A 25,134-nucleotide genomic window follows, 5' to 3' on the forward strand; every position below is an offset into this window, starting at 1 on the left:
AAGGTAGTGTAGCCACAAGTTCCAGGAATTAGGATGTGGGCTCTTTGGTGGGCCATTGTTTCGTGTAGCAAACTCGGGCATGTTCTAGATGTTTTGGTTTTTTCCAAAGTGTTTGTTCCTATTCCTTAATCATATTTATTTCTAGTATTTTAGTCCTTCTGCTCCTGTTGTAACTGAGGTATTTTCTTCTATTATATATTGTAATTTTTATTTGTATAGTATATATGAAAGCCATTGATTTCTGTATAATAATTCTGTCTGCTGCCAACCAACAGCGTTCCTATTGTATATGACTGTTTTTCAATTGATTCTCCTGGGTTTTTCATTTTATGATTATTTTAGCTTCAAATAGAGTTAATTTTACCTCTTTTTTCTATTTTTAGTACTTTTTAATATATTAAACAATATGTACAATAATAGTAGACTTCCTTATTTTGTTACTGGATTTAATGAGATTATTTCTAGTGTTTATACATTGAGCATGATACTGACTTTTATTATGTTAAGGAAGTATACAATTCCTACTTTATTAAACAAATTTATCAAGAATGACCATTGACCTCTTCTGCAAAAATGGAAAAGCTGAACTTCAAATTCATGTGGAATTACAAGAGGCCCCAAATAGCTAAAACAATATTGAAAAAGAAAAAACAAAGTGGGAGAACTCCAACTTTCCTCTTTTGAAACTCACTGCAGAGCAGTACGGTGTGGCACTGGAACACAGATGCATGTATAAACCAGTGCAATATAGTTCACCATCCAGGAGTAAACGCACACATCTAGGGCCATTGATCTCCAGCAAAGATGCCGAGACCAGCAATGGGGGACGGGGGTCTTTTCAACACCTGGTGCTTCCCTAATGGTTAAAAATGTTAAGCGGGGTGGATACTGAATTCTGGTTTCCATTTTCTTCTGACCAAGCAAAAGAAAGGAAAGGGCATAGAGACTTGCTTTATAATAACCAGTCTTATTCAGTGCAAGCTTTATTGATCTACGGACATTTGCTTAGTGCCTCAGTGCTGGTTACCATGCGAGGGCCCTTAGTCTCCCTGCCTCCCACCTGCTCAAGAGCGCTATCACTTAGAACCACGCATTTGGGGCATTTGCCACAAATAGTTTCATTTACAGATGAGAAAGCTTTAAGTGACTTGCCAAAGGTTAAAACGGTAACTTGGCTAGGCGGTGGCGCATTCAGTAGGGAGTTATACACATATTTTGTATATTTCTTATTTTATGCTCACTTACATAGTTTTGCAAACTTTTTAAAGGTTATTAATTTTCTGTGGCGTGACCTCCCTTGTTTGGGGTTGAACTTCCTTCCACAGTGATTGAGCTACTATTAAATATTTGAAAGACACAGTTTGGGATACTATTAGAAGTTGCATTTGTTTGGAACTAATAAAAGGGGTCAACATGTCTAAAAAATAATAATAAATATATTTTTCAAGATTTGTAGCTTGATTTTATCGTGTAGAAGATATAATGTACTTACCTTGACTGATAAACAATATTGCCTATTTAGGCAATTTAGTGTCTTGATAAGTGATTACAGTCACAGTAAATGAAATTAGAAGAGAGTTCTTTGGTTTGATTTCAGTGGAGGCCATTAAAATTAATGAGTTTTTAAACAACATCATAAATACAAATTATAATAAATATATACACAGAATTCTTGATTTATGTAAAAAATACAGAAAACTGTACTAAAGAAAATTGCAGTAACAAATAATCTATCACCTATTCACACTGAACATTTCCATTTTGTATGCATAGCTTAGCATATATTGATAGTAATGGTCATATGGAATACATATAATTTTGTATATTTCACTTAGAATTATAAACATTTCCCCATATCACTGAAAATTTATTGTGATATCATTTAATAACCACATATTAGGTTGAACCATATGAAATTACTAACTTTTAGACCTTATTTGTCAAGAATAGTAATGTCATATGGTTTAATCTAATAAAATACTCTTGCAATGGCTTCTGAACATTTGAACATTTTGGACCCAAAACCACACTAAGAATTTCATTTTAAATAGCAGCCTATATAGACACACACACACACACACACACACACACACACACACACAGGCGCACACAAAATTATACACCAGAAACTAAAGTTATGACTCTATTTCCATTTTTCTTCTATTAATTTTTTAAGGATCCTTGTCATGAACATCTACATTTATTTTACCACCTACTAATGGTTGCAATTTGGAGTTTGACACACTGCTCTGTCATACAAGTATATTGTAATTTATTTAACCATACTTTCTACTGCTGGATATGTTAATAAATTTAAATTTTTCTTCCTTATAAATAATGCTGTAGTAAACATTTTTCTCTGTTTCCCATTATTTTGACTTATTTCCTTAGGAAAGACATGTGGAAGTCTTGGGTTAAAGAGCCTTGGGATCTTGAAGGTTAACAGCAGCAATGGCTTCAGTTTATTGATGTGTGTATGGCCCTGTGTGAGGCAATTCACATGTAATATTTTGTGTCTGCCTCAGGCAACCAGAGGGAACATGTATTGTTGTCTTTATATTGTAGATGGAGGCTCAGAGATCATATGTGATGGAGCCATGGGCTCTCCAGTGAACAGCAGAATCAGAAATTGACCCCAGACTTCTAAATCAAAGCCCGCGCTCTGATATTTGTAGACGGGATGGATATCTTAATGGTAATTGTAAAGGTTGGATGGTAATTAAATTGTAGAAGTTTATCTTAGACATGATCTAGCAAACATTATGGCTCAGTCTCTCCCTTGTTAGCAGAGAGTCTGTGGCGATAGCTGAGAATGGGGGCTGTAAATCTATAGCCTGGGTATCAAATCTGGCCCACCACCTGTTTTGGGCAATAAAGTTTTATTGGAACAAAGCTACGCCCATTTAGTTAGAATTTGTCTGTTGTTGCTTTAGTGTTACAACAGCAGACTTGAATAGAGATGACAGAGGCTGTGTCTTGCAAAGTTAAAAATATTTACTATTTTGCCCTTTGCAGAAAAGTTTGATGAGCCCTGGTTAAAGGTGTAGGTTTTACAGTCTTAGGCAGAGCTAGGCTTCAGTCCTGGTTCTACCATTTATTAAATGAATGACTTTGGACAAGTCACTTTGTTGCCGGGTGAAAGTAGGCTCTTCCGCAGGAACAAGAGGAAAGCAATCCAAGGACCCATGCACGGGAGGTTATGGGGTGGCGAGATGGTTTATTCGCATGGAAGGCTGCCCCTGGGCTCCCTCTCTGTATGTCCCGCCATGGAAAATCAGGGCCAGAAATGGAGTCCATGCCCAGAGATCCTGTGCCATAGTAAAGCCCAGTACAGTCCAGCATCCGGCTAGTTTAGCTTGTGTTTCCAACTTCAGTCCATTACTGTGCTATGGTGTTCAGGCTCCCTCCTGGGTGCCATGGGCCCTGTGGCTGCTAAGGCCACACGGCTATGGGGAGAAAATGCGGGCACCCACCATGAGCGTGCAGGTCATGGTGAGGGCAGAGAGAAGGAGAAAGAGCTTCTTTGTTCCCCACCCCAGATTATATAAATTTGGGATGGACCAGGTGCCTTTTCAAAATAATCAGTTCATTTCCAGGCTTTCATGGGCATTAGATGAGTTTACACCTCCTAGTTACATTGACTGGCTTCTATGGTCCAGTATCACCCCTGTGCCCCCCAACAATTCAGTACTGGAGGTGGGAAAGAGAGGAGTGTTAATCCCCTTTTGAAACAGAGCGAGGTTCCCCGGACTGTGAAAAGCTGTGGTTTCCTGGGGAGGCAGGCAGGCTTGTGCTCCCCAGTTTATCAAGCTCAATGTCTAATTCTGTTTTGCTCCCCTTCTTAATATCTGGCTAACTGCAGACTTAAAAACTTAATCTCCCTAAGTTAGGCATTCCTTATCAATAACATGTGGCTAGTAATTCAGGTCCTTCACTTTCTGTCTGCAATTCACCACCTCCCTCCAAAACTATTCTTTTGTAAACTAAGAAAACAACAAAAAGCTACTTATTGTGAAGACAGAGGGAGGTGATAAATTTTGCTGCCATAACTTATTTGGTGTCAAAACCTGAAGTTAACTGACATTAAGCTATTTGTAATTCTTTTTTCTATCAATCTATCTATCATCTTCATCATCTTATATATTTCTATTGCATTAATCAGAGGACATTAACAGCTATAACAATACTTGCAAATCTTACTGACTTAGCACAATATAAGCTTATTTGTCACCCACAAACAATGAAATATGAATGCAGAGGGGGCTCTCTTCCACACAGTCATTCAGCGATCCAGGCTCCTTCCACTTTGTTGTGAGACTAACTAAAATATGTGACCTTAAGCCTCCACAGATGGAAAGATAGAGGGAGGAGATGTGGTCCCTTCCACCCACATCTGTTGGGTACAAACTTGGTCTTGGCCCCCCAACTGCAGGACAGGTAGGGATGAGGGCCTTGTCGTGTGATCACAGAGTGGAGCACCTGGACATTAGTAATCAGGAGCAGTCTCTGCCACGATGATTATTTGTCATATTTTTGCTGCACAAATATGACACATTGGATTGTGGCATGCTGCAGACTCTGCTGGAGACATTAAAAATAGAAAGTTCATGCACAGCACTACATTCCTAAGTCTGCAAGACTCTGAATGACAAAACTCTCTGGCTCTGTGGGTTCCAGATCTGACTGTGGATCTGTATGCACTGCGCAGGCAAGATAGTACAGGTGCTAAGAGCTGCATTCGGGGGCCAGACAGCCCAAGTTTGAATCTTGGTTTCCCTACTTTCTGCATGGCCTTGGGCGGGTTATGTAACTCCTCTGTGATTCATTTGCTGAATAGGAGACAGTAGTACTTAAGAAAATTAAATAAGTCTACGTAATTCCCTCAGCACAAGGCCTGCTGCATAGTGAGTGCAAAAGAAAGTTCAGTTAGTATTATTGCGTGTAGCTATTATTATTAATGTTAAATTTATACACATAGTACAGTGACTGATATGCAATATATGCTTATTGTATAATCAGAGGCAAAACTGTCTTTCACATTATTGCATACAGAGCAATCCCTTAGCATTTGCTTGAATGTGTCCAATAATATGAGATTGCTGTTTAATAAGAAGACCAATGTCGTTCTTCACTGGCTTTGTTAGAAAACTTTCCAATGTAGTATGTGCTATGGTAAATATCTAATAAATATTGAGCCCATATTTCATGCCAGGTGCCAAGCCAAGCCTTCGACTGACATTGTTACTTGTTCATTCTTACATTATCCTATGAAGTAGCTTTGCTTGTCGACAGTTTACAGACCTGAACGTCGAGGCCCACAGGGTTTACATTACTCAGCCCAGGGTCTCACGGCCACTTGGGAATGAAGTGGGGTTTAGATTCAGTCATTTCTCGATCAAGGAGCCCTCCTGTTTCATTGACTCTGTCCTTCAGGCTTTGAGCAAATTAAGTAGAAAAGTCCATTTCCCTTTATTGCGAGTCAGAACAATCTCTGCCACACCCTTGGGATGCTGTTGCTACTCAAAATACGTTCACTGCTGATCACTTTGTTTTCTAGAGACCTTCAAGGTAGCAAATCAATGCAGAAAAATAACTATAATATCCTAGTGTTAAATTTGATTTTAATATAACATTTGTTAATTTAGTCATTAGTTTGCCTTTAAAAGAAAGACATTTACCAGCATGCTTATAGTATATAGCCATTACAACTAATTTCCCAAATTACAATCAACATTCATCATAGTAACCATAATTTTACATAAATATGATAATAGCGATGTTATGCACACTTTATATCATTAACACCAGACTAAATTTACATGTGAAAATAAATGCAATGTGCTCTAGGTAATTGTTGGTAGGTTTCTGTCAAATAAGCAATTTCAAGTAATGAAATCGCTAGTAGTTTTCACCTTGATCACTCTCTGCAAACAATCTACAAAATATTTCATTAGGTGAACTGGGAACTTCAATTTCTACAGTGTAGCTACACTAAGGCTGCACTGGAATTAATCTTGAAGGTAAAATGCAGCCAACACTAATACAATATCATCAGGGGGTGATTGTCAGCTGCCATCAATGCGGGTCTGGTACCTATGACACTCTAGCGTAGGTGCCCGCCACTGACTGCTGCTGCCGCATCCGAGATAAAGCCACTGCCCTGGCCCTGACCACGGCTGTCTTCTCAGTCCACACCTCCTGCTCAGCCACCACCAGCTTCTACTCTTCTCTTGTTGTTGATATCTCTTGGTTAAGTTATGCAGCAGGACACGTTGCAGTTCCTGGCTCAGACTCTTCAGCTGAGTAGCATTCAGGCTGCGGGAGAACCTCACACAGGAGAGGAGGCGCTTTGCTGCCCTCGCGCCCCTGCCCCTCCGGCCGCTGACGGACATTCCAGGTGGTTGTGCCTTCCTTTACTCATCCTGACTTCACAAAGCCTTTCTTCCAGGAGCTGGCCATGAATATGTGAGCTTTACCTCCTCAACATGACAGGTTGTGTTGAAAATATAATTCTACCAATTTTAATACTTTTTGATCTGCCTCCCCGCCCCTGTCCTTTTCATCACCGGTGGCCGTCAGTTTAGCTCAGGCTTTCGTCACTTCCTGTCTGGACTCTTGGAATAAAGAGCAGCTACAGCTGCCCTCCCCCCATCCACGGTTTTGCTATCCTTGGTTTCAGCTACCCACGGTCAATCACAGTATGGAAATATTAAATGAAAAATTCCAGAACAATTCATGTTTTAAAAAACTGTGCACCATTCTGAGTACGGTGATGAAATCTTGTGAGGTCCTCCTCCATCTGCCTGGGACATGAATCATCCTTTTGTTCAGCGTCTTCACACTGTAGACGCTCCCCACTCTTAGTGACTTAGTCTGTCACTTAGTCACAGTCTTCATTATCAGATCGACTGTCATAGTATTGCAGTGCTTATGTTCAAGTCACCCTTATTATTATTTAGTCATGGCCCAAAGCCATTCATTTAACTTTTATTAAGGCACCACACTTCCTGATTTAAAATATATTACAAATTTATAATAATCAAAACAGTATGGTACTGGCATAACGACAGACATATAGACCAATAGAACAGAATAGGGAGCTCAGAAATATATATGCAGTCAACTGATTTTTGATAAGGGTGCCAAGAATACACAATGGGAAAAGGGAAACGATAGTTTCTTCAAAATGGGATTAGGAAAAATGGATATATACACCCAAAAGAATGAAATTGGACTCTTACACTGTACACAATTATCTTTTAAAATGGATTAACAGCTGAAACCATAAAACTCTAAGAATTAAACATGGGGGGAAATGTCATGATATTGGAATTGGCAACAATGTCATGGATGTGACATCAAAAGCACAGACAACAAAAAAAAACAAATAAACAAGTTGAATTACATCAAACTAAAAAGTACGCAGCAAAGGAGACAACAAAGTGAATAGGCAACTTATAGAATGGGAGAAAATATTTACAAACTGTATATCTGATAAGATGTTATCTCCAAAATATGTAAGAAACCCCTATAACTCAATAGTAAAAAAAAAAAAAAATCTAGTAACCCAGTTTAAAAAATGGGCTGAGGACTTGAGCAAGCATTTATTTCTTTGAAGAATACATACAAATAGTCAAAGGTACATTAAAATATGCTCAGTGTTACTAGTAATCAGGGAAATGCAAACCAAAACCATCATAATATGTCACCTGATGCCTACCAGGATGTCTATCATCAAAAAACTGAAAGATGGTAAGTGTTGATGAAGACATGGAGGATTTGGAAAACTTGCACACTGTTGGTAGGAATGAAAAATAGTGCAGCCACTATGGAAAACAGTGCAAAGACTTTTTAAAAAACTAAAAATATAACTACCATATGATCCAGTAATCCCACTTCCTAATATTTATCCAAAAGAATTGAAATAGGGAACTCAAATTTCCCTCTCATGTTCATTGCAGCTCTATTCACATTAGCCAAGATGAAGAAACAATGAAATGTCCATGGGTGGACAAATGGATAAAGAAAATGTGGTATATACATACAATGAAATACCATTCATCCTTAAAAAGAAAAAGGAAATTCTGTAACATGCTACAGCATGGATGAACCTTGAGGACAACATGCTAAATGAAATAAGCCATCATAGAAATGCAAATATTGCATGATTCCTCTTATATTAAGTATCTAAAATAGTCAGAGTCATTGACTCAAAGAAAGAAATGGCAATTGCCTGGGGTTGGGGGAAAGGGGAAGTGGAGAGTTAGTAGTCCATGGGCATAAAAAGTTTCAGTCAAGCAAGGTCACTAAGTTCTAGAGATCTACTGTACCACATCATACCTGTAGTCAACAATAATGTATTATACACTTAAATATTTGTTAGGAGGGTAGATCTCATGTTGAGTGTTCTAACCATAATAATAATGAAAAAGAATAAGAAGCTAAAAAAGCAAAAAAAAAAAAAAAACTAAAAATCAAGCTCGAATTTTCCAACTAAAAAGACTAAATCCCTTTTAGTGTCTAAAAGCAAGTCACATTAAAGAAAAAGTGGAAGACTTACCTCAAAACTCACTGCTCCATTGTGGTCTGTGTCAAATGCATTGAACAGAAAATGTGCATATGTTGTAGAGTCTAAAATATTGAAAAGGGAATATCACTTAGTCAGCATTTCAATAGCTTATGGAAGAATTGTATAGCATGTCCAAGTCCAAGTCCAAGTCAGGAGAACTTACTGTGTCTCCTTTAACTGTGCTTTTTCCCCCAGTTTCCCACCTGCTTTCCGTAGAGGACTCTAATTTGAAATTCACAGGAGTGAGCTACCCACACAGAAGCCACTGATGACAGACATCTCTGTAATTTTCTGGCTGGAATGCTCTGGACACATGGGAGTCTTGGGTGATATTCCTGACTCCATTCTAGGACAAGTAATAGGATCATTGGTGGGTGGGAGGATTAAGTGAGACCCATTTGGAAATGGCTTATTGTTTAGCAGGGACTATCTCTAGAAGTAAAATAATCAAAATACTACTAATGGGACACAGACAAATTGCTATTATTAGTGTCATTTATCAATTTTACAATTTAGATAAGCTACTGAGACTCAGAGAGGTGAGACACTTGCCCAAAGCCACACAGTCAATAAGGAGTACAGTGGGACATAACTTGGGTTTTTTCTGACTAAAAATCCAGGCTCTCCCATAGTCAGCAAAGTTGAGACAGCAGTGACTTGAGAAGTGTCTGTCTCCTTGTTCGAAGGGGATTATGGGGCCTTAAAGGTTCCCAGTGGCCCTGCCTGGGTCCTGGGTGGGATTCAAGGCTTTAAATAATGATACACAGTTTTGGAAGGCTCTCTGTCCCAATGTCTTATGATGATGCCTAGTGACTCTCTCCCAGTAGGTTTTTTTTCCTTCTAATCCATCCTTCCTTCCTTCCTTCCTTCCTTCCTTCCTTCCTTCCTTCCTTCCTTCCTTCCTTCCTTCCTTCCTTCCTTCCTCCCTCCCTCCCTCCATCCCTCCTTTCCCTCTTCTCCTGTTTCTCCTTTGCCTCTCTAATCTCTGAGCTTTCTGCTTTCTCATTTTAGAGGTATATACATTTCCTTATTATTTTCTTTTTTTAGTGCAGCTTTCATTTTTAAGTGTTTCTATGCTTGACCCTTGATCAAATCTACCTGACTGTTTTAAATGTTTCATCTCATGGGCTTCAGCCTTTTACTTTAACCTTTTTTATATTAAAAAAGTATAACCTTTTAGTTCATTGGCTGTAGCCTTCTATCTTCTGTTGAAAATCCATTCTTACTTTACAACTTTTAACCTTTATTTTTATTGGGATTTTTAACAAAACTTCTACTCACCTTTTGCTTTATGAATTTCTTTTTAAAGTTTGTCAAAATATCTCCTATTCCCCTTTTACTTTATGAATTGCTTTTCTAAAGGTTGTCAAAAAAACTAAGTCACAGTAGCAGGAGTAGAGAATTGTCCTCCCAAATAAGGGAAGTCAGAGGTCATGCAAATGTCTTTCCTAGCTCTCAAGTGCCCATACCTCCTTACAGGTTATTTTTCCTGAATGTGCTATCCCAGTGCATTCAGGAAAACGATTTTGAAGGCCATGTCTTTTATGAGATAGATCGTACACTCAGTTTCTCAAAATAATGGTGGCATTTTCTTTCCCCCCTTACCTTTCAGTATGATATAAGGAATTGCTTAAACATATGAATTATCAATGCTGTTTTCAATGAACTAAACAGGTACTGCAATTGGGTCTAAATAATATGTAAAGCCATTATATCCAGAGTGGATGTCCATCGAGTATTGACAGTCTGCCAGAAGAAACCCTTGACTATGGGACCAGGGAGTTAATTGCAACCAACTTAGTGTAACTGGTATGGAGTTCCATTGCAGAGTTATGAAGGATGGGTAGCCTATTTTTATTCGCAAAGCTGTTTTGGTCTCAGCAGTATTCTTACACAGAGTTCTAGAACTATTAAGTTCCCTATGGAGACATGAGCTGACAAGTAGAATGTTTAACTTATTTCAGGGAGAACAAAAAGAGATTTTGCATATTTTATAATGAGCTTCATTAAGCAGGTCTCTTGTTACTCTATCTATATAATCAGGGTGAATGCTTTTACTTTAGCAAGCAGCATTCACCATGACTAATGACTCTGAACAAGCAATGTTGAGAAATTTTTTTTAATTCAACAAATGTGGGCATACATAATTACCATTCTTCTTCAAATTATCTGCTCTTGCTTTAAAGTTTGACATGCGGGGCATATACTTTCAAGGTTTACTCTAACATGGGATGCGTAGACTTGTGTAATGAAAGGCACTGAGGTTTCCGGTGGCATTTGGACTTCTGGCAGGTGCTTGCAGACACTGAAAGCTTTTAAAAAGGGGGAGGAGCACTACTTGCTGTGACTAGGCGAGAGGCGGGAGCTGAGGCACCGGAAGCGTTTGGCTGGGCACAGAGGTGGACTCATGAAGAAAAGGAAGACTGCCCACAAAATGTCTAAGGTCTGGTTCCACCTGACTGTGTTTTTCTTAGATACTCAGTAAGCATTCGCTAAAAGAAGGAATAACGGGTATCCTGGATTCTACATTTCAGTGCAGTTCAGGGCTCAAAAGATATAATAGTACTCTCTCTTCTCCCCATGTGACCTTATTGTTCACCTTTCCTTACACATAACAAAAATAGCTACTGAGTTTGATATGCCGAGATTGCCTCTGTTTCTTATAATTTTACTTGTGAACTTGAAATTTTACGGTTAGGGCTCAAAATTGATGGGTTCTTAGGCTTGGAAGGGATCTTGTTTAACAAAGGTAAAAAAGAAATGCAGGTACTTTTAGTAACTTAGCTTCAGTGACCTAGTTAGTTAATGGTAGAGTCAGCAATAAAATCAAGACATCTCAGAACCAACTCTTAAAATAAAGATTATTAGAATAGAAAGAAAATCGAGGATACTTTGTTCCACATTTTATAGATGCTGTAAAAATTTTGCTCCACATTTCAAAGAGAAACAACCTGAGACCCAGAGAAAGAAACCACTTGAAAAACATGCCTTGGTGATGGCATAGTCTGGCCACAAACTGAGGGCTCTTGACTTAGTCCAGTGCCCTCAACCCAAGTATTTCCAGACCCCAATAACAATATGAGTTAAAGCCTTCATTGAAACACTGTTGATACACACCCATTTCAGAATATTAGATTATGATGTTTCATATCAAAGGATTGAAATCAGTCTAGTTGATTTCCTTCTTCCCATCACAAATTCCGATTTCTTACCTGACTTGAAGCACAATGTATGGAATTAGCTTAATGCACTTGACTATGCAGTGCATGGTGCATGGCACTGTTGCTATGGTAAGGCAGGTTCCTATACACAAATAGCCGTTTCTGTTCAATGAAAACCCTTTATAAGTCACCCTGAAACTTCTTACAAATATTTTCCTGGATATTCAGTGATGGAGTTATTTTAAAAATTAGAAAAATATTTATGTTCATCAAACTTATCTAAGGGCCTCAAGTACATTGAACACAGTCATTGCTCAATAAGTATTTGTTGACTTGGAATCTTTTGACTGGAGCTCCTTCTTTCATTTCTTCAATAGCTGTTTATTGGGTGCCTAGTATAGTCAGAGTGCAAAATTCTTACAATATAAGCAGGAGTAGCCCAGGAAACTGCAATTTTTATGAGCTTTAAAAATGCTTAGTGCGCTAAGGGCACCCGTTCTCAAGCTTTCACTGTATGTGAAGTTGAAAAAGTATTGTTGTAAGGACCCAGGTAAGAGATCCAACAAACCACATCTTCTCAGTTTGTCTTATAGCAGTCAGACTTCATCCCTGACAAACAAGAAACTTCTGTTCAACTCTGCTGTGCTGGCATCCAGAACACCCAACAAGCTGGGCTTGGTAAACCATCTCGCTAAGCAATAGAGAAAACTAAGATCCCAATACGATATAAATTGCAGGAGGTTCTGCAGATGCGACATAGCATCTTCCTGGAGGAAATGGAGAGACACTGTGATGTATGGAGACATCACTGTGACTGCTCATGAGGAGGTAAAAGTGCTGCTTTCAGATCAGGAACCCAAAGAAATGGATTCATGGAAGTGTGAGGGTGGCCATCACATGAATTTGCCTGCCATTGGAGATGACATTCTTCCTTAGGTCTTCTTCTCTTTTCTAGGAATGCTGCAAGATGCAATTTGCATGCATGCTATGATTTTTTTAATGGCAGCTCATTGTTCCTTAAAATATTTCCTTTCCTTTATTTATTATACCTGGTACTTTTTGATTTATGCATTCAATTAGCATGAATAATCAAAGAAATTTTAAGAGTACAAAAGTCATTTTTCTCCAAATCCCTTTGGATTTTGTAACAAGAATCCTTTGCAAAGGAATGCAGATATTCTTTAATGCCATAATGTTATTTCTCAAATAAAGATAAATTTTTAATATGGAACTGTACCTAACTTGTAGCATGTAATAACTTTCATTTGAGATGATCAGAAAATGAAGATTTCCATTTGTGCTAGGTGCTTTGACACGATTGTCTATTAATACATTGACAGACACTTAAGTATATAATAAATACATTTTTTCTTAAAATGTTCCATGGTTTTTAATAATATAGAAATGTATGAGTTTATATGAGTTAATCAAATAATATTCCAAGTTCTTTATTAATGCAGACACTGGACCCATTGCAATCTAGCTGTATGCGTGAAACCTGTCTGTGGGCTGTCAGTGATGAGATGGGGTGGGGAGTTGTCACCCACAACATGTCTAAATTCATATAATAATGGGTCACACAGAACTGAATTCTATTTAACTCCTTTTAAAAGGCCATCTTGTGAAAATTTCTATTTTGACAATCCCTGTACAAAATCGTTTCAATCCATTGAAATATCTAATACCAACTCTGTTGAAAACTGAAAGAAAATCTAATTTTTGTATAAAACAACAAATATTTAGGTGTTGTAAACTTTCAAAATGCCTAGTACAGATATTATTCCATCGTAGTGCTATAGCCACCGCGTGAGGGGGATATCATTCAGCCATCCATGTGTTCACTCATTTACGTAGTGAGGGTCTATCGAGGGCTACTTCTTGTTGTCATTGTGCCACAGCCGGTGAAAACAGCGTGAACAAAACAGACTGCTCCCTTGGGGATGACATTGTAGTGGGGGAAGAACAATAAGCAATAACAAAAAAAATAGGTTAAATAGTCTATATCATGAGCTGCTGTCAGGTGCTAAAGCACAGAATAAAGGAAGGGGCATGGGGACATTTAAATGGGTGCAGTTTAAGACAGGGTGGCATTTGGATAGAAGCAAATGTGGTGAGGCATTGAGATGGATATTGGAGAAAAGAGAGTTCCAGACAGAAGGAGCAGTAAGTTCAAAGGCCCAGAAGCAGCAGCACCACAGTCTTCTTGGAGGAACGGTTAAGGAGGCAAAGTGGCTGGAACTTGGTGAGACAACAGGCACAGTGGGAGTGTGGAGAAGGGGAGGGAACAGGAGACCAGCGACCACAGCTTGTACGTCCCCACGTGGGTTGTGATGGAAAGGTGGAGCAGTGCAGTGACCTGATGTGGCAGGAGCACTCAGCTGGTGTTGAGAACAGACCATGGTAGGTAAGCGGGGAGGAAAGTTGGAATCGGAGGGATGAATTTGGAGACTATTGAGTTATTTTGACGTGAGATGGTGGTGGGTTTTTTAAGATGACAGCAGTGAAAAAGATAATGGAAAGGAAATGGATGAACGTCTCTGTACCTTAGATTCCACATTTGTTTAAAAGGGAGACTCATTTCTAGGGTCATTGGAAGGTGAGCAGTAGTGCACGCCATGGTCCAACCCATGTGAGACGTCGCCTAAGGGGTGGCTGCCTCAGCTCAGGTGTGGTTTGTCTGGAGAGCCTCATGCTCATTTCCTCCTTTTCCTTCAGCTGCTATACTTGTCCTACCTTGAGCTTCCATGATAGCAGATTTTAAACCTCTATCCCTACACTTACGCTTTATTTTGATAATGTCCATCTGCCACACTAGACCATAACACTCTTTTGGGGCAGGTGTCACATCTTATTCCTTTTACATTACCAACACCTCACACATAGCTGGGCACAAAGTAGGCTGTGTGACAAGTTTGAGCTGGACATCTTGATGGGTAGTTGAAGGAGAAACAAAAAGTTTCAATGGCCAGCATGTCTCTTTACTCATCTCTAACACGTATGTATTATCATTTTTGAATCCTGTTTTCTTTCCAAATAAGATACTATCTACAGTGGTATCATTTTTCTCAGGTGGGTGTTGTCACAGTAAAGTCACTGAAAAATAGAGAAACAGCAGAGAGCACACTGCGTGAGGCTCCAAAGAAATCTAGGTTCTAACCCAGATTTACCACTTAATGGATGTGTGGCCCTGGGCCAGCCATTTAATTTCTCTAGGCCCCAGATTTCACATCTGTAAATTGAGGATAATTACATTTGTCCTAATTTTGAGTTGGGAGAATCGGATGAAACCTATAAAGCACATGAAAGTTTCAAGGCAGAGGACCAGGCCATCATAGTCAGAAAGTGTTGTGTATTCGATATCCACGATATTAGGCACACGGTAATACTGCTTGTTGTGTTAAATTGAAGAGCAAACTTGTGGACAGGTGACAATTTGTAAGGAGTTTGTTTTTCTGAAATATTGAAAATTATATGCCCTTGTATACTGGATTAATTTTTTTACATAATGATTAAAGATGTATGGTCATGCTGGGAAAGAGGAAAGCGAACTCAGGATTGCAAGCATAAGTAGCCCAGCAGGGTATTAGTATACAAGGGTGACACGCAAGGAGAGTGACCTCACCAAATGGCCACATAGGTCAATGCCAACACCACTCCCCCTCACAGAAAGAACAAAGGACAAGTATTCATGAGCCAAAACCACTGAGAAAATCTTAAAACGTGGGGATGAGGCTAAAGTGCCTGCTGTCCCACAGAGACCAAGAAAGAGTGTATGAGAAGGGGAAGAGAAACAGCTACATGTTTACTGCATTGCCCCTCCCCCAGGCCACTGCAGCACCAAGTCGGGGAAAAGAAAAAAGATTGCAAGCATAGTTCTAACTGAGGGTACTTTAACAAGTCCACATTTGTACTTACCTCCCTGTGGAAAGAATTGTGAGTAAATCTCTTTGAAGGTTTCTTCGTTAACGACACCGCTGGGGCATTCCTGGAGAAGGTGGTAAAGAAGCAATATGAACACAGTGTTCATAAAACTAATGCTTTGCACATTTTTAAAACGAACTGACTATTAGGTAAAGCTGGACCAAGTAAGTTAACCATGTAGCCGTTACTACAAAGAGAATAAAGGCACACTCTAAAGTTGTCTTTGTCTCAGTTCTCACAGAATGAAAACAATTGCAGATCTAAAAATCTTTGCCTATAAATGTCAGAGCTGGTCTGATACATTCAGAAACACACTGCGCCTTGTAAGAGTACATATGTTTATTAGCAAACAGGGAAGAAGAAATGACATTGTTTTTCACAAAGCAAGGATATTGCAAGATGCTTGACATAGTCTTTGCTGGGTCTTGGTGCTAGATGACTCAACAATCATCTGGGTGGTCCTCTGGAGATTTTCTGACCTACAAAATCTTTAGTTCAGTGAGGAAATGGGTGCTTTTTTTGGGTCAAAGGTAGCCTGGCCTGAGAAGTTTCAACCAGTAGCAGTTACTAGTTTGTGTTAACAGTTTATTAAGAAGTGTAAAATGACTTGGTTTGTAATGAGGGACATTTATGGGGATTTATTTTAATTTCTCAAGAGGAGGGCCTGAAAAGAAACAGGCCTGAAGGTAATGAATTCCGACCCTTGAAGAGCTTGATGGGACCGTAGGGCAAGGCTACCCCTCTCAGAGTGCATTGGGCATTTTCGGGACAAGCAACTGAATATTAGATGCTAGAAGGCGTTTGTCTGGGTGAGGAAAATGAGGACTAGAAGCTGACCTTAGACAGGAGTGAGGGCCAAGCTTCCTCCACCTTTGTAATTACATGAGCAGTCTGGGGCAGCGGAAACTGACAACCACACGCCAGTCCAACATGAAGTCACCTGTGGGTTGCTAGCTGTGCACTGAGCTGAGAAAACGATAAGCTCTGCCTAGGCCTTTTTATTAGCTTCTCACGAACAGTCCCATGTTACCTGAGCCCCCTTGGGTCAGTTGTCACAGGACCTCCAAACTACCTGGTATTCTCCTAGGATTCCCTGGAGAAGAATTGGGGGTGTGTTAAGGTGTGTTAACGTCTTTCACTTTAGGGATGAATATTCTGTGTAGTTTGAACTCGACACTGTGCCTGGGATCTTCAGTAATTGTCTGGTGTGGTCTTTAAAGCTTCTCCTAACCCTTACAATCATTGTCCACTTACAAGTAAAGTTGACTTATTAGTCTGATCTTTCTTTATTCCAATAAGCCAGTTACAACTGTACTGTGCTTCACATGAGAAATTTTCTGTTTTTTCATTTTTTTGAAAAGTAACACCTCAGATACATAAACACAATTTTAAATAATAACTTAAATATAAACTTGCTTTTGGGGAGCTTATCTGTGTACATTTCTCCCACTTAATTTTTACAGTAAACCTATGACTTGAGTATCTTCATTTGTAGAGGCAGAACCAATTGGAAGCTCTTATGAGTAAAGCACTGTTAACTCAGCTATGCACTGGGAGAGCTGGAAGGTGAGTTTGGGACTTTCCAGGTCACCACAAGTTTTAGATTAGATGAACCCTGGAGAAATAATGACCCCGAGAATCCGTACCCCCAACTAAAAGAAAAGTAAAAACAAAGGAGCGAAACAACAAACAAGCAAACTGTGAAGGTTAATTTCATGTCAACTTTTCTGGGCCATGATGCCCAACTGTTTGATCGAACATTATACTGGATGTTTCCATAAAGTGGTTTTGGATTTACATTTAAATAGGTAAACTTTGAGTAAAGCAGATGGCCCTCCCTAGAGCGGGTGGGCCTAATCTAATCAGTCAAAGACTTGAATGGAACCAAAGGCTACTGAGCAAGAGGGAATTCTCTAGCAGTAGCCTTTGGATGTGAAGTGCAACACCACCTCTTTCTGTTTGTATATCAGATTGCCTTTGAACTTGAACTGCAACTCTTGAGCCTCCAACTTGTCTGTCTCCACCATTAGATTTTGGACTGGCTAATTTTGTACAATTACTTAAAATAAATAGTGAGCCAATTACTTAAAATAAATATCTCTCTGTATATATACACATCAATTGATCCTGTTTTTCTGGGGAATCCTGACTAATCCATAAAGGAATGAATAATCAACAGATAACTCAAGAAACGAAGATGACATGTATGTAGCTAATCACTCCAGAATTTTGACTAAATGACTCTATCTAGTTCGCAGCAACAGAACCAATTTTAAAAGCAAATAAGCACTTTGTAGTTAGATCCTTTCACACATGGAAATTATGATTTATGGGCTATTTAACTCGGCACCACCTGCTTGGGAGAGTAAGAAGAGAGCAGCAAATGGATGGCCCTCTGCCATCAGGTGATGAATTTGTGCAAGGTCAGAGCTGGAAACCTGCCACAGAGTAAAGCGATGCTAGCGGAGGGTGAAGTTGGGAAGTGAAGAGACATCTACACTCAACTAATTTGTCAGCTGCCTTTGGTTGCTAGAAGCATTTGATAAATATATCTTATAATGTAAAATAAAATTTAGAAATTGACTGTCATATGTATTTATTTTATGTTTTATCATATGTCTATATCAGACAAAAATCCTTTCTCTGCCAGTTGAAAGCTCCTGGTCAATTTTTAAGGGTGGTAAGTCTCATGAGGTAAATTTGTCTTTATCCATCTCACATTCATTACATTAATTTACATCTTCAACCAATAGGTATTGGCCACTTATTATTCTAGAAATTTTTCTAGGAACTGTGTCATCAGCAATAAGCAAGTCAAAGGTCTTGCCCTCACAGGGCCTATATTCAAATAGAAGGAGAAAGATCCAAAATGAGACAAAAGATGATAGAAATAACAATCCAGAGAGTGTAAAGGAAACCAATGCATTTTACTACTTTAACATGAGAAAAATTAACCAAATTCTATGGGACTATAGTGATTTTAAAAATGGTACCGATGGACTATTATCTACCTTTTTCCCCATCTCTTTCATGGAGTGGTTTATTCACAAGAGTGGTATCTCCATCAAGAATGAATTTGGCCAGGCCATGTGCACAGCTAAGTGTACACAGTAGACAATGTGGCTGTGTTAGGTAGGTTATCTCTTGCTGCTGTAACAATCAGGTCCTTCAATATGTAACGAATTAAAAAGAATGTAGTCTATTTCTTGCTCATCTAAGAGACTTGGGTGGGTAAACACATTAGCTGATGGTTCTTCTATTGAGAGGCTAATGGAAGTTTGGCTATTTTTAACATGTGCCTTCTCAAGTCCCTGAGACTGTCTCACCCAAGAAGAGTACAAGAGCACTGGGAAGTGTGCATGGGAGGTGTTTATGGGCCAGGTCTTGAAGTAGTACACATCATTTCCACTCTTACTTTGTTAGTTAGAAATCCCTTAATATGTCCACCCTAGATAATCATAAGAAGTCTCATGTGTCTGAGAAGATAAGAATACAGATTTATTTGGTGAACTGTTTGCAATGTCTGTCTTGATGCCTTATTTGAAATATACTCCAAATGTCTGTGTTCCAAAATAGTTCTCCCATGGATGCTTTAGTATCACCGTCAACAAATCATTTAGAAGCATCAAGTCTTTTCCCCTGGTGTCATTTTAATATTATGATATTTTCAAGCCAACATATCAAATCAGGCTTAAACATCTTAGCACGCATTTTTCATTAGGGTTTCTTCAGTCTAAGAGCCCCCGCATTTAGGGGGCTCTATACTTTAAGAAGACACTATAATGTTCTATAAGCCCTTATGACTTCTATATTATATGCTCTAAAGATATTTTGTTTGATTATTAACAAATGGTTGTTCTGTGAAAATATACTGGCTACAGAAAAAAAAATAAAGCAAATAAAAGTTGCCCATAATTGTACTCCTGTAAGATCATTTTGGTCATTTATCTAAGCACATATTAGTATGCTCTACAAATAAAATAGGGACAATATAAGAATATGATATTGTATCTTATTTTTCTAACTTTACAAAATATCCTGACCATTTTCCATGTCATGATTTTTAATGGCTGTATAATAATGTATCCATTGAATTTACCATATTGTTGGATAGTAAGAGGATTTCAGTAGTTTTGACTACATAGGAACAATGATATTATTAATATTCTAGTGCATACATCTGTGACTGCACCTGCGGTTCATTCTTTATGACTAATCCCAGTAGGAGACTCACAAGACCAAGGAGTTTAAGCTCTTCCTTTGCACAGTCACATTGCTTTCCAGAAAGGCTGTACCATTATGTGCTACATCCACAGGTTTATGAGAAAGTTTTATATCAAGAGGGGCTGCTGTCTATAATCACATGGGGATTTGACATACATCAAATCCCATGAATAAAGAGCATTAATTTGCTTCCCTCATGAATCTAATTGTCATTCCGAAAATTGCCAGAGGACATCGAGGCATTTGCACAAATCCCTCCAAGGGATAAAGTGATATTCCTGTTTTCAACAATCTGTAGGGCCACGTGATTGCAATGACAGCTGTTTACTGAGCCCCTATTCCTTCTTACAGACATCATCTGTTTGATCATTTTTTACCAACCCCAAAAGGTAAGAATTATTTACAGCGGAAGAAATGAAGCTCAGAAATCAAAATTAAGTAAAATGTTGGGCGATGGTTTTTCACAGAGCCATCCACTTATTTATTCTTTTAACAAATAGTTATTCAGTAACTTCTCTGCATGAAGCACTGCTCTGCTCTTTGGGGAGATAGGAATGAGTTTAAAAAATTCAGGTTTTGCTCTTATGGAATAAAAGTTCAGCAAAATAAAACTCATATACTCTTGCCTCCACTAATTGCAAGGTTATCCTGTGTGGGGATTATCATCTATTTTTCCATTAAAACTGCAAGGTGGTCTCCTGGTAAACCACCTGCAGAAATACTTCCTTTGGAAAGACACGCAATGTCTGTTTGCTCCCAGAGCCAAATGTAGCCACTTCAATTAAAACTGGGGACATTGATTAAAAATGTATATATTATAAATTGTAGTTTGAGAACTTGTGGGAAATGTTTTTATTTTTATTTTTTGAGAAATTGTTGTCTTTAGTTCAGCAAGGACTACTCTACCTTTCTCCTCACCACACACAATTTACTCTTTTATGAATGGCTAGACACTAAAGTGCTTTGAAAAAGGTTCTGGTTTTTACGTCAGGTTAAAATGAGGTACTCCATCAAATGTTAAGGAAGTAGAGTGTCTTGATATTTTGTTTGCTGGTATATTAATCTGTCGTGACCACAGAGTGTTGTTGTTTTTTTCTTTTAATTGCTTTTTAAACCCTTCACCATGACATGATCAGGATGCAATATATGTGGAAAGAGATTTTCTTAGCACATAACAGCCATTCACTTGGCAATTGGTGAAGAGACATTTGCCTTTTGCGGCCTTAAAGAGTGTTCCCTGATGACTCTTTTCGGTCCCTTCAGGTAACGTCACAATGCACCTGAAGGTCAAGATCCATTGTGAATGTACATGAATACTTTGCTATTTATTACTAATGTCAGTACTAATAAAGTAGTGATTTTTATAATAACAACATGATGATGATGATGATGATGATGATAATGAAGATGCTGCCGACAAGCTGATACATATGAGTACTTTGTATGTGGCAAGCATTGTGTTAAATGGTTTCCATGGATTATTTCATGTGAATAAATAGATGCCAGCTTTACCTCCATTTTACAGATGAGCAAACGGCCCACATTCTTATAACTAGAAGCCCTTATGGTTCAAAAAACTTGATCCCAGATTCAAGAACAAGCAACTTCAGAGATAATTCTGTTCAGTGGCTTCATTTTAAAGGTGAAGAGATTGAGGCTGAGGTTAGAGGAATTGTCCGCAAGCCACAGAGTGGGTTGCTGAGCCTTACCTTATGTCTGGATTTCCTGAGGTTATGCTGATATGTGGATACCACAAATGCCTTCATGTACATACGACAGCTGGTATGTTCTGCCAGGTAGCATTTAGAATACTGTAGAGAAAGACCTATGCTCCTGGGCTCTGGAGTGAAGTAGAACTGGCTTGAACCTCAGATCTACTACATAAAAGCCAGGTAGCTTCAAATAAGTTGTTTAATATAAGAATTTAAGTCTCATTGTTCTCCCCTGTAATGTGGGGATAACTGCTGACATTATTATTGGCTATTATAAAAATTGATAAGATAATACATACTGTGTTATGTTAGCCTTCTTCTTTGCACATCATATTGCTCATTAAATATTAGCCACTAGTGAAAGAGTAATAATCAAGAACGTGGCAAGCAGGGTTCTGTTATGCAGAGAGCCACTGTAACATCAACATGGCTATGCCAGGGTTAAATGGTATTCAGCCAAGCAGTGGAACCCAGTAGAGAGCAGTTCTAATATAATGCAATGAGCCTGTAAAGCAGATATGAGTTATGCCTCCTACTCTAGCATTATAAATTGAATTTACTCTATCTAATATCATCAGAGCTTACCCTCAAAGGCATAGGAATACTGCAATTGTAAATGACAGCTGAGAAGAATAAAGGCCACCATGCTGGAAATAAATGTCAGCAGAAACCCAAGAGCCGTTTATTCATTAATTTAAAGGAAAGTTTTTCCTAGTAATGCTCAGATGAGTACATTCAAAATATAGTAGTCAATGTTAGGTGCTTTAAAGGGAGATCCATGTATGCATAAGAAATTGCTAAAGGAATTATTTTCTGAGGTGCATCATGCATCGTCTTGTCCTTCCTTGGAAGTCTGCAGGGCCTGGTGGAATGTTCCAGCAGTGATTACAGTGACATGCAAGCAGAGGTATTTTCTCAATAATACATGTGTTTGTCCACTCCACTGGTTGAAATCTCCTCTTCCCATAAATCAGCATGTTCTAGTGTTTGTCATCTCCTTCAGTTCTGACTATCATTAAACGTTCAGAGATCCCTCTTCAGGGATACAGCAAGAGTTCTGGTACAAAAACATCATGGGGAAAGAACTAAAAGTCCTCGTGAAAAAGAGTTCCTTGGGGACCCTTTTATGATGTCAACAGTGTCACATCTTTTAAGCATTTCGGTATTTCATCATCTCTCACGCTTACCCCTTTGCCAAGGAGGGCACACCTGGCGGAGGGGGTAGGGGTGGTGAGGTGCTTCAACTGAAAACTTTGTGTTTCTACCAGCAGAAATGTCATGGCGTCAGTGAGCTTTCCAATGACTGCACTTTCCGCTGTTCTTCCTGACAAAGGAAGTGGGCTGATACCACACTGAGGTCTCTGCCCAGGCAGCTTGTGGACAGAACTACACAGAGAGAACACACGGACTAGGCACTCAGGTCAGAGAAGGGGAAGATGGAAACACATGTAACTACCCAATAAGGCGAGCATCCATTCCTCTGGCAAGAACAGGTGGCTGGTAAGTTGCTTTCTTAAACAGCACAGTTGCTAGAGACCACACTTAAAGGGAGCTGTGTACAAGTTCACAAGCAGAGACTGGCAAGAATCCTGGACATTTACAGGAAGAAGCAGCAATAGCCCATGGGATGCATCAAGGGGAGCAGCTGGACTGGACAAGGAAAGGAGAACGGATTTTACTTTAGTGCTATTTACCGACAAGTTCTCCCTGCTTCTGCCCATATGGGAACATTGCATTTCCTTGGTCCCTAATGGTTGCCTATGACCACATGACAAACTCTGTCCAATGAATGGGAAGCAGAAGTGACCCTGTGATATTGAGGTTTATGATCAGACGTATATGTACATACTTTGGTCTTCATCCCCATTTCTGGCACACAAATCTTAACACCTTTGGAATTTAACCAAAAAATCCAAAAAGGATGGAGCTCAGAGAGCTTCCAGGGAGCAGAAGAGTGGGGATCTGGCGAGAGCAGCGTGCTCTAAGAGGGCAGGAAGCTCAGTGCCCTCTTCCCAACCCTTGTCCTGTGCATCTCTTCCACCTGACGTTCCTGAGTGATATCCTTTTATAATAAGCTGGGAAGCCAGAGAGTAAATGGGTTCCCTGAGTTCTGTGGGCAACCTACTCCAGCAAATTAATTAAACCCAAGGAGGGGCTCACAGGAACTCGTGATTTATAGCTGTTCAGTTAAAACTACAGAAAACAACCTGGGCTTGCAACTGGCATCTGAAGTGGAGGACAGTTTTGTGGGACTCATCTCTTAACCTGTGGAATCAGACGCTCATCTGGAAAGACCGTGTCAAAACTGAGTTGAATTTTAGGATCCCCAGCTGGTGTCCCCAAATTGCTTGGTGGTGTGAGAACACCCTAGCCCTCCAGCCCCACTCCCCACTCCCATCAGATACGATCAGATCAGAACCCTCCTAGACACACATCGCTCTTGGGCTGCAGCATCCGCTTGCTGATGCCCAACATGCAAGAGCTGTCTCTTCTCCCTGGCGTGGAAATCATGAGCGAGGTGGTGCTGCTCCATCAGTGGGGCTCCTTGGGGTGATTCAACAAGCACAGCAGCCCTGCTGACCAGAGGTGGACATGGGATGGATGAGAAATGTACCTTTTAACATGTGCAACCGCTGAGATTCTGTTATTAAGTAGTATTCAGACTGACACACCAGGACAGGGCAGAAAAGGCACACTTCCCTTGTCCATCATGGCTAAGTACTTTTGCTCATTACATGGCAAGGGGCTATTTTTAATTCATCTGAGAATTTAACTGCATATATAATAATGCATATATTTATTTATATCTAAGTGAATTTAATCATGAAACTATAACATTCTTATGTTGAGTATGAATCCAACTCTTTATCAGTTATTTAATGCTACTTTCAAATTACCATTATGCATACCACATGGACTCTACTCAGTTATTACAGTTAAGATTCTGATGTCTGCAGAGACTACACATGAGGTAAGGAGTTCCCTTACAGAAGGATATTCTAACAAGTTGTGTTATATACTACAGATGTATCATAACTGTTTGCATATATTAATATTTGGGAAAGACTAGCTTTTTATTTTCTTAAAGATGGGAACATATCAAGCTGAGTAATAGTGTAATTATTCCGTAGCCAAGATGATTTTTTTAATCTTTTGAGATTTCCTTTGATATTCCCCATTCGTTAGTTGATTAAAATGTGGACACCAAACACGCCACCACCTCCAGCAAGACGACTTTCATGAGATGCATGAAGAGAACTGGCTGATCCAATAAAGGTGATGGACGACGTGTTTCATCCTCACAGGCCGGCAGCTGGAAAGCACGGCTGTCTTTCCATATTACTCCACCCTGCTTAACACCCCATCCAACTGGGAAAGCACAGGTTCTTTTAAATTAAATTTCCAGTCCTCATTTCCCTCACTTGAAACTGGAATTTTCCTGAAAGGTCACTCTCTTAGTAACATCACAATTTAAAGATGCCCTGGCATTCGACCACTGTAGGGGATTTTCAAAATTGAAATGGCACGATGCCATGACTAGAGATCA

At 39.3% G+C, this 25,134-nt stretch overlaps 1 protein-coding gene across 3 annotated transcripts in view; it reads right to left on the bottom strand.

Annotated features, from left to right (window-relative positions):
• The window catches only part of KCNIP4 (potassium voltage-gated channel interacting protein 4), a 393,563-nt gene that overhangs the window by 7,264 nt on the left and 361,165 nt on the right, over nucleotides 1-25,134 (bottom strand). For all 3 annotated transcript variants that reach the window (XM_054581989.1, XM_054581991.1, XM_054581988.1), the window contains exons 3-4: nucleotides 15,646-15,715; nucleotides 8,561-8,631 (exon numbers count right to left, since the gene is read on the bottom strand). In XM_054581989.1, coding sequence (XP_054437964.1) covers nucleotides 8,561-8,631; nucleotides 15,646-15,715 — 141 coding nt within the window. The remainder of the gene's footprint in view (nucleotides 1-8,560; nucleotides 8,632-15,645; nucleotides 15,716-25,134) is intronic.

This window comes from Pteronotus mesoamericanus, unplaced genomic scaffold, assembly GCF_021234165.1.
Source record: "Pteronotus mesoamericanus isolate MK-2021 breed Mesoamerican mustached bat unplaced genomic scaffold, CSHL_Meso_final contig_68, whole genome shotgun sequence".
Classification (NCBI taxonomy): Eukaryota; Metazoa; Chordata; class Mammalia; order Chiroptera; family Mormoopidae; genus Pteronotus; species Pteronotus mesoamericanus.